This window comes from Talpa occidentalis, unplaced genomic scaffold (genome assembly GCF_014898055.3).
Source record: "Talpa occidentalis isolate TD23 unplaced genomic scaffold, MPIMG_talOcc4v2.1 talOcc4.5, whole genome shotgun sequence".
NCBI classification, from domain to species: Eukaryota; Metazoa; Chordata; class Mammalia; order Eulipotyphla; family Talpidae; genus Talpa; species Talpa occidentalis.
In genome coordinates, this window is record NW_023604861.1 from 112,437,747 (window position 1) to 112,447,963 (window position 10,217).

The window sequence follows — 10,217 nt, forward strand, 5'->3', positions numbered from 1 at the left end:
AAGACATGTATTTATTGAGTGGCTTCTGAGGGTGAAACATTGTTTTCTATACTTTACAGTTAAATATATTTGAAATCCACTAAATCAGAGCTCAGTCTGCATGCTATATATAGTCCCCCTCTCCTTCTGTTTATTATTTTCCTTTTTCTGCAACCTGGTTATAACTTTAGAAAGTTTTTGAAATTAAAAAAGCATTTGACTTTGTTCAATATGGGTTGATCAATATGAACCATTAGCTAGGAGCACAAGTTGGTGCTTTTTTTTTTTATCGATTTCAGTTACCAGTGCCTTCAGGCTTATGTGTGTAAAAATGAAAATGATATATGAAACATGAAACATGCACCCAGGTTAAGCAGAGCAATTTTCTTCTTACATTTGCAACCACTATAAGCAGAATTTTCTTTATATGGAAGTGACTTCGGTAGCAGTTATTTACACACACACACACACACACACACACACACGATAAGACTCCAAGTAGCCTCCTGAGCCAGTATTTTTATTATTGAAAAAGAGGCTTGTGCAGTGCTTTGGGGAAGTTCCTTCTATTTAATTACTTTCATTAATTATAAAATGCTATTCAAGATTATAGATTCATAGTCTATAAATATACCTCTTCAAAAAAAATTTTTTTTTTCATTTTAACAGTTGATTGTAAGTCAGAATATTGGGGGTTTGAAAGATGTTCTGCTAAACATCCAGTTGCAAACCAATGAAGCCAAAAGGGTGAATACCAGGGAGGCCCAATACCAGGGCCTGCTCAGCAGGGCATGTGTTATTTAGAAAGCTGTGTAAGGAAGTTGACTGTGGGCAGAAGTTGTCTATGTGTCATCTCCCTGTCAGTCAGAGCTCCAGCAGCTGCTCCGTGTCACCAGGGCCCTTATGTGCTACTGCTCATCCATCAGCACCAACAGATAGCGACTGCCTCTCTGGTGGGCTGGGAAGTCACAGGCACAGACTCCAAGTTTTCATCTCACTAGTCACCAGTTAGGGTAGAAACTCATTTCCAAAGATGGAGGCCAAGCCGCTACTCCTTGGAATTTCATTCAACCACTAGCCAAAATATATTCTCAACAGAATTGGTTGAATATTGGGAAATCTATTTTTGGCCAAAAATATGGCTGTGGAAATGTAGGACACCCTAGTTAAATGAGAGATGAGAATGCTTTCTTCACCAAATACCATATTATCAGTACTGCATCATCACTGAAGACGCCTATTCTGGTGGACACAACAATACAAAAAAGTCTGGAAGTGGCAAGCATTCCTTTTGTGATGATGCAGCAACCTGCCAAATGGAATACATCCCAACTCTGATTATAGCCAAGCCTCCGGTATCCCCCCCACCCTTTTCTGTCTTCCAGAGACTTCTTTAGAGGAAAGGATTTGAGGGTATTAGTAACACTATCTGTCTGATTACTGTGTTGACAATTTAAAAGTGCCATTCATCATAGAAAATGGAACTTAATGATGTAGAAGAGTACCTAGTCAAGAAATGTCAAACAAGTAAGCTACAGTCAATATTCAGATGAAATTGAAGGGAAATGCATTTAGCCTTTTAATTTTTTTTCTTAATTTATTACTGAATTCCAAAACAATAATTGAGAGGCAGCTATGCAGTCCAGGAAAATGGTAGACATAGAAAAAGGAAATGAATAAAAGCAGCTATCTTTATTTTATAAACATTCCAACTACATAATGTATAATGTATATAAAGATAATGTTCAGATTGAGATTATATAATTAGGGTCTTACTTGCTTCCATTGCTTCATTTTGGAAGAAAGTTAGTTTTTCTCTTTTGATATCCCTTTCCATATTTTTTCTGTTAACTCTGAATACTTAATGTATTTGATATAATTTAGTCCATGTGAGGCTTGGCTATTGATGGAATTTGAGAATTACTAGGCTAACGATGTGTTGTACAGGCAACGCTATCATCATGTGTACACAAAAGTAAAAAAGCCAGGATATGACACATTTGTCAAACACATTTGTCAAAGCATGGCCATGCTTATTGGATTGTTTTTGCTAGATTTTGATATCATCACTTCTTTGCCTATTCACTAAATTCAAACAATTTTTCCTAACTGAAATTTTAGGGAAACATTAGGTATCCTTATTATCTTTATTTAGAAACTGTATGACACTAAACTCTAGTGAACATTTAACTGAAATATTTCTGATACAGATTCTGAGCAGGTATTTCATTGGAAACTTGCATAGGAAACTAAATCTAGGCCCTCCTTTTTATTTTTCCCCAAGACAGGTCATCTGTTACAGCATGGCACACATAATAGATTTCGAATGAAGGATGATTAATTGATATATGGATCTGAAATGAATAAATTTTAAGGTTACCTGTATAAAGAGATTAGAAAGTAAATAATATTAATAACTGTTAAGTTTTTTTAAATTCCCCTTGTAGGTTTTTATCATTCTTTGGAGGAACTTTGTGTGAGATTGGAAAGCCAGAAATGCAACAAAAAGTGAATTCATTCCTTGACAAAGAAGGAATAGAGAAAATTGCAGAGAGATTGCAAACAACAGTGCACACCTTACAAGTCATCATGGATGGTCTCAGTCAACCTGAAAGCTTTGACTTTCGAACAGGTAAACAAATGAACTTGAATATAGACCTTTCCTTTGCATAGCCTTCTAGACCTTCTGTGGCCCTCACAACAATCCATGCCAAAGACAACACAGGTATTATTCTCCTTCTATACAGGAGAAAACTAAAGATAGTGACCTTCTAGCCCGAGCTAGAAGCCAGCTCTCCAGACTCCTGTCCCCATATTTATTACAGGACACTAAACATCTCACATTTGCTGCTGTGTGCATGAAGGCACACGTTTTGCTTGATCCTTTTGTAAGCTGTTTTAATATTGTAGCCTCCAGAAGTTCAAGGTAAAACATTTAGTTCACAAACTAAAAAGTGAATCTTCTTTCCAAATTACAGCCTTCCAAGTTCCTGGATTCTGTGTCACTGAATACATTGAACAAATAAGATAACATCTCCATGTTGATTTTCCTTCTAATTAAATGTGCTCTCAACTTTCAGCACAGGTAGATGGTGAGGAAAGTATAACATTCATAGCTGTTGAGAGCAGTGAACTGGTGAGAAAGAATTAAGGTATCAAATGACTTACTTCCCAAGGAAATTTGAATAGGAAGCCCTGAGATTTGAATGAATCCATACACTTGTCTCATAGCCAATTGTTTTTTTTTTTTTTTTTTTTTAAAGATTTATTTATTTATTTACACAAGCACTGGGTACAGTCAGAAGCGCGGGAGGGTGAGAGAATTCACCAGAGCCAGAGCAGGGAGCACAGCAGGCAGAAGGACTGAAGTACACTGCTGAGGGGAGCAGCGGGCGGCAGGAGAGGTCTGCGCGCCAAGTGGGACCCTCCTCTGGTGGCCGGGGAGCAGCTGGGGAGCAGCCGGGGATCGAACCAGCGCCACAAAGGCTGCGGGCAGCTTCACAACCCAGCGCTCAACCGCTGCGCCACCGGGGAGGCCCTCATAGCCAATTGTTTAATGCTGTGTTTAGGGCTCAGCTATTTATTCTGGGCGAGGCCGTGTTAAGGTGGTTAGACATGCTGCTTTGAAAAGGTTTAATAAAGAATTTTAAAAATATCCAGTAAGATTATTGTACTGTTCCCTCAACTTTTCTATGTTTGGGGGAAAAAAGTTGGAGAAAAATAAAATATCCAATATGACCTGTGCGGAAAGATATGCATAGAAGCCTCCAGGTGATCCATACAAGGTGGATGTTTCAATTGACATATTCTCTCCTTTTGGTGTCCTTTTTTTTTTTTTTTTTAAATAATAAATTTTATTTTTATATTCCCCCATACAATTGCAAACGCCCCATTCTGACCCCAATCCTTCCCCTCCTGCCCCCCGCCCCCCAAAAAGTGTCTCTGGTTCATAGCTTTTTGTTGATTTTGATTTTCACTTTCTTATATTCATTTTCCTGGTCCCTTATTTAAGTTTTCTAGATTCCTGCTATGAGTGTGTCCTTTTATGTATTGTTTAGCAGGAACACTGAGGAGAACAATGGTTCTCAGATGGAGTGGGGTTTGAGGGAGTATGCCTAGAATCACTACCTTAGAGGGTTGGCAAATATTCTGTGACTGTGGGTGTCCTGGTCTGAATTTTCTTGTCAGTCTTTGATTTTCCGTCATGCTGTTCATTGCTCCATTACCCCTATTACACTGTTGACTCAGAGTGAAGATCAACACTCAAATTATATTATTTAATTAAATAACCAACAGTTAAGTAGAGGGCCACTTGATGATGCCCCTAGTTGAGCAGAAACAGCGGCACCTGGGCTCCGGACTGAGCTTACCCGTTAGTGCAGTCTTTGACAATGTGACAAGTGAAACTTCAAATCAATTTCTTTAAACACACTTTTGAATTGACCTTTGGTCTAATGTAAGGTACAATTTTTCAGAAGTCTGAGAACTTTTGTTTTTAAAACATCCCCAAGAAGAAAGGTAGACAGTCATACTTTTGAAGGGGCAAGTAACTTTTTGGATGTTTCTGCATTATAGCATTTATATTACATCTCTTTTCTCCATTTTCTCAAAAGTATTCCTTTCCTTGGTGCCTCAACCTTTTCTCCAAATCATCCTGCTTTTGTTTCTCAGTGACATAATGGATTCTATTTTATTAACACTCTAGCTGCTAGTTAGTTTTTGTCAGTGGGTTCATCAAAAGCAATCTGGTGACAGGGGACAGAATATACAGACTTGGCTATCAAAGTGTTAAAGTTTGCATGGTACATAAAGGATTTTCTGATTTCTCAGTGGCCCAGGCTGTCTTCAGGAACATGTTAAGTAGTTCCTGACTCTGATTTTCCATGCAAAATTAAACTAAGCAGCTGATCAGGAACCCTTGGGAAATCTATAGCAGCTGGACCTCTGCAAGAAAAAAAGGGGGGAAAAGAGTTTCCAAGCATAAAAACAATGCCGGTGGGGTTTTGAGACCATCCTACCTCTAACCCTGATGAACTACTTAGTTTTACTTTGCTTTGGCAAAGTCCTGCCCAGTGTAATATTATATTACTGTAGGTTTCTTGCTTTTGGAAGTCACTGCTTCAGCATCAGGTGATGTTATATAGATCAACTCCAATTTTAACATATTCTTTTTATGAGGAAAATGAGATTTGTGGTTTAAGGAGCATTTTTAAACAGAAAAAAGCTGAATTTTTAAGAAATCTTGATTTCAGAATGGTTGGGCTGGGGAGGGGCGCAAAGAGGTGACCAGTTGTTAATACAAATGTAAAGGATAGCTTTAACAAGTAATCAGGATAAAGCCAACAGCTGTGGAGGAAAAGGAAATGGAATGGGTGGAGGGGAAAATGAGGTCTTAGTAAAAAGAGATCCAAGCATAGAATGTGTTCTTTGTTATTAGAATCAACATTCAGTAATCCGAGGAAAGGGGCCAAGAAGAGCATGGATAAATGGAATACACAGATAATCCAAAAGCCCTGTTTCAATTGTTAATTCTAACTTTCTCCTAAAACTTCTGTTGTTGTTTTTGTTTTATTTTATATGGAGTCATAAAGATTCCTTGGCAAAATTTGTCCACCGTCTAGGGAGTAGTGTTAACGGACAGAGAAAAATACTCTGGGTGAACAAGAAAAGCCAGTTGTACAGAACTTGAGAACAGAAGTCTTTAGGTCTTCAGCTGTGTATCTCTAGCATCCAGCAGAGTGCTTGGCCAGGAAATAATAATAGGAATTAATAAATGTTTGATGAATTGAAGGAAGAGTATGAAGATTTGGTAGTAGCTGATCTGGGTTTCTAGGTCATAGATAACCAAGACTCCATAAATATTGATTGGATAAATACATTCAAAATTGATAGCAGTTGAATTCCTGAGTTCCAAATTTGTAGGGAGAAGGTGGAGAGGAGACCATTTCAATTTCATCCACATTTGACCAAAAATTGATGTACTTTCTACCATCTTTAAGCAATCTGAGAATTCAGGTACTATGGGAAAAAATCCAATCTACTGTCTAGTAGAGTTTTACCCTCTCAGTGTTAATGATTTAACCTTGAATATTCATTGAACAAAAAATATATTCATGCTAAGCTTGGTTCCACAATCACCTGCTCATAAATAGGAAAATAAGATACTACTATTCTCAATCTTTATGTATAAGCTAATGTTCTTGTGTTAACAAAACAGTTTGAGAAGAATGTGAATAAATTTTCTTGCATTGCTTCTACTGTGTGAATGCTATTTCTCTAAGTAAGATGTATTTTCTTTGAAGGCAGGTCTGTGTTTTCATCAACTTTTTTGTCCTGTTGCTGCTAATGCTTAATGCTAGTCTGGCACATAATTGATAATTAGTAAATACTTATTTACTACCATGGCTTATTATTTACACTGCCTTTCCAACCTCCCTACCCCCTTTTACCCTTTCTTGTAGATTTTGATAAACCTGATTTCAAGAGAAGCATAGTCTGCCTGGAAGACCTGCAGGTTGGAACAATTCTTACAGGCAAAGTCGAGAATGCCACTCTCTTTGGCATTTTTGTTGATATAGGAGTGGGAAAATCAGGTCTGATTCCCATACGAAATGTAACAGAAGCAAAACTTTCTAAAACAAAGAAGAGAAGGAGTCTCGGACTGGGCCCTGGAGAAAGAGTGGAAGTTCGTGTACTCAACATTGATATTCCCCGATCTAGGATTACTCTGGACCTCATTCGAGTGTTGTGAGTGGCTCACTGAAGGCCAAATGCTAATTTTATTTTCTCACTTATTTGAATTAGCAAGAATTAGTCAGATGTTTGTGAATTCTAGCTAGCAGATGAGGAGAAATTCACTTAATACAAGAAGTAATTTCTAAATACTTTTCTTATTTTTCCTTCTAAATAAATAGAAAACTAACAGTTGGGTTTCTTTTCCCCTTGAAGAAGAAAACTAATAGACATCTTTATGTGGCTTTATGTAGTAATGATTTTCTGACCAGAACTTTATTTTTTGTAATTCATCTTTTGACTATTTTTGCATTTTGTATAACAGATTGTTTCACTTCTGCAACATCCCTTGCTGGACTTGTATGGAAATATCTTCTTGATTTGAATTGTACAGTATTTCTTGACATAGTAGAACTGGCAGTAGTTAATCCTTCCTTTTTATGGATCTTTATAATCAGGGCTTTTGGATGTGTTCATGATCGTGACAGACCAAAACAGATCTTGATGTAATCATCAAGTAAATGGATTGAAACATTTCTCAGAGGATGTATGTATTGACCCTTCCAATAAAGTTTGTGACTAGTGATCTTGTTTTTTGCTATGTGATTCAGTGAATGACCTAGGAGTTGATCTTGATTAAAGATATGGCACTTATTCATGCAAATTTCATATGAACCAGGTATGCTTTTGGGGAAGAGAGAAGCTTCTGGAAACTTGAAGAATGATTTTGTTTAATGTAGCACAAAAGGGAATCATCTTTCTTAAGCAGTAAGATTAAGCTTCAAATGGGGATAGAAATGGTCTTTCTTAAGACTGAATATAGAACAGGTGTGAAAGAGAAAGAAAAACAAGCAGATAAAATAAGTGACTCTTAACTCTGTTTTTATTCAATGGAAATGGTATTAGCATAACCATTCAGGTCAAAATGAGTTAAATAAAACCCACATTGGTCTTGTCAATTCAGACTATTGCTGTTGTTGTTGTTGAATTGCCTAATGGATCATTTGCATAACTGAATGGACACCTGGATTTTTCCTTGTGAGATAGGTGGAAGATGGTTACTAAAGAGGATGACCAATCCTGCTTATTTGCTGTGACAGTCCTGATAAAAAGTTGTTGTCCTAGCATACTTTATAATAGTGCCTCTTTTTATTCCCAACGTGCCCCATTTTGGATCATATCATCACCTTAATAGTAACAGCCCATTACAAATCTGGTAAATTCCAAGTTCTGCCAATATGGTTTGCTATTTTCAAAATATGCAGCCTTTCAACCTGTGTGCATAGATCTTTTTAATGCAGTAGATTCCTTAAAAGTTGTATAAACTCAAGTTGTTTGCCTGATGATTTCATTTCTCAATATTTTTTTCTTTCTTTTTTTTTTTTAATTGGTCTTTACCTGACAATGGAATGTAGTGTTTTAACTTGATTTTCTTACTCCTCCAAGTGCTCTTCCTGGTTCATAACATGTATATCAGTGGTGAGAGCTATGCACCTGAAGAGACTTATTCTAGAGCCTGAGATGTATTTTCAAATAAATGTTTGTGAAAAGAGGGCTTCTCTCTGGGCACTTTGAATATAGGGGACCATAGTAGTTGACAGTATGAAGCAGCTCTGTTGACTTGTTAGCTAAGTTCTTGTGGACACAAGGGGGACTAATTATTGTACTAGACTATGTGATTTTGCCCTGTCCAGCCCAAACATAATGGACGCTTTTTAAGATCTAGGCTGAAAGAAGAGAGGTGATATCTCATCTTTGTAAGCCCAGAATATAGCATGGTGTTGTAACAGGGTGGTCCCCAGGAAAGGGGGAGGTTCCCTGCCCCACCCAAGGGAGGGTGGAGCTGAGCAGGAAGAAGAGAAGCTGCAGAAGAGACTGAGGAAGGAAGCAGGATGGAGCCAGGAGACCTGGAGGAGGCGCATGGAGCCTAGAGACACGTGAAGAAACTGTGCTTGTCTTTTGGTCGTGGACTGGGTGACACAGATGTGGGTGAGACCTGTGGGGAGGTGACAATGGCGGCTTTTATCTTGATGTTGATTTTTCTCTTTTCCTTCCGGGCTTGTCTGGTTGTTTCTGGCCCTTTTCTGTGGGTCCCCACTGGAAGATGCTTTAGACTTGTGGCAGGCTTTGGGCCTTGCTCTGGGCCAGTCCCATTTGGATGGAGTTTTACCCACGAGGGGATGGGTAACTTTGGGTTCTTGAAACTAGACTCTTTGCCTTACCTGTATTGTTTCCTAGTTTTATTAAAGTTCCTTCTCATTAAAGTCTCCTATGTTTTGTGTTGATGCGGCGGATGGCAGAACCCATTTAGAATAGGCAGGTTTGCGGGGTTTGGGCTGCCCCTCTCCCTGCCCTATAACAGTGTTAGGTGGCTGGTTTGTTTGATCTTGGTCCCTATTTAACCAGTAATCTGTATCATGACTTTGAGCTTATATCTCTGCTTCTCTGGGCCTCCTCATCCCAAGTACTAAATGGAGACAGTGATAAAAGCATTCATTTTCCCAAGTGTTTATTGGTGTCTCCTATGTACCAGACATTGTGCTATACACTGACCATACAGTTATGATAGAAAAATAGGACATTATTCCTGCCCTTACAGACCTCAGAGTCTATTGAGGAAGTAAGAATCAGTAATCAAAGAATCAGTTAAAAATATAAAATTACAAAATACTGCATGATGAGTATTATGGTCATATCATTTATAGATAAATTGATCTAGTAAGAAAAATCAGAAAATGTTTCAATGGAGTTTGGCCAAGATGTGAAAGATGACCAGAAATTAACTAGGACTGTTTCATTGATCTTAACAAGAATTGCATCTTGATAAATGGGGATGAGAACCTTATTGGAGTGGGTTTATAAAAGAGCAGGAGAAGTTAGATTGGTGACAGAGAATATAGCCAATATTGTGAGGGAGAAGAGAAAGGAAGTAGAGGAAGAGGAGAAATAGCTCCGTGGCTGGAAGGGGAAAATGTCAGGAGAATTTTGTATTTTCACAAGACAGAAGACATAATACATAAATGAAAATCATCCAGTAAAATAGGATAGTTTGGTACAAGAGACACAAGAATTACTAGAACGCTATCCTTGAGTAATGAGATCAGATGGAATCTGGTACACAAGTGATTTGTTTAAAGTAGGAATACAAAGAGTTCATGCATATCAATGAGATAAAGATTGAATATGTGAACACAGATATAGTTAGGATAATATAGTGATGGAGCTCATGAAAGGTCTCTTCTCCTCACTGAAACATGAAGGAATGTTATATGAGACTGAAGATTTTGAGGAAAAGGGAATTAGAGATTTGAGAAGAAAGGAAAAAGTAAAACATGATAAGAGAGTGAAAACCCTAGGGAAATAGAATGATTTTTAGGCAGTGTTGAATATTTTGCTTCAGATTGATGGTCATGAATTAAATGTAGTATTACTTGGTTTGGTTATATATTTTTCTTCATTCATATCAATTGTATGGGTCCAAATCTAAATTAGGTAGAGAGGTAGAT

The 10,217-nt window shown here is 37.7% G+C and overlaps 1 protein-coding gene across 1 annotated transcript; it reads left to right on the top strand.

Annotated features, from left to right (window-relative positions):
* The first annotated feature begins 2,425 nt into the window (after positions 1–2,425).
* On the top strand, positions 2,426–8,835 carry LOC119259957 (S1 RNA-binding domain-containing protein 1-like). Its single transcript, XM_037528961.2, has 2 exons — positions 2,426–2,611; positions 6,441–8,835. Exons 1-2 carry the CDS (start codon positions 2,476–2,478, stop codon positions 6,728–6,730), a joined length of 426 nt encoding a protein of 141 aa, XP_037384858.1. The 5' UTR covers positions 2,426–2,475; the 3' UTR covers positions 6,731–8,835.
* Positions 8,836–10,217: the final 1,382 nt, after the last annotated feature.

Bases quoted from the DNA above. Each gene is read 5' to 3' on its own strand.
- LOC119259957 (XM_037528961.2), top strand. From the start codon at position 2,476: ATGCAACAAAAAGTGAATTCATTCCTTGACAAAGAAGGAATAGAGAAA. The intron at 2,612-6,440 runs GTAAACAAATGA...CCTTTCTTGTAG, and splicing joins AAGCTTTGACTTTCGAACAG to ATTTTGATAAACCTGATTTC.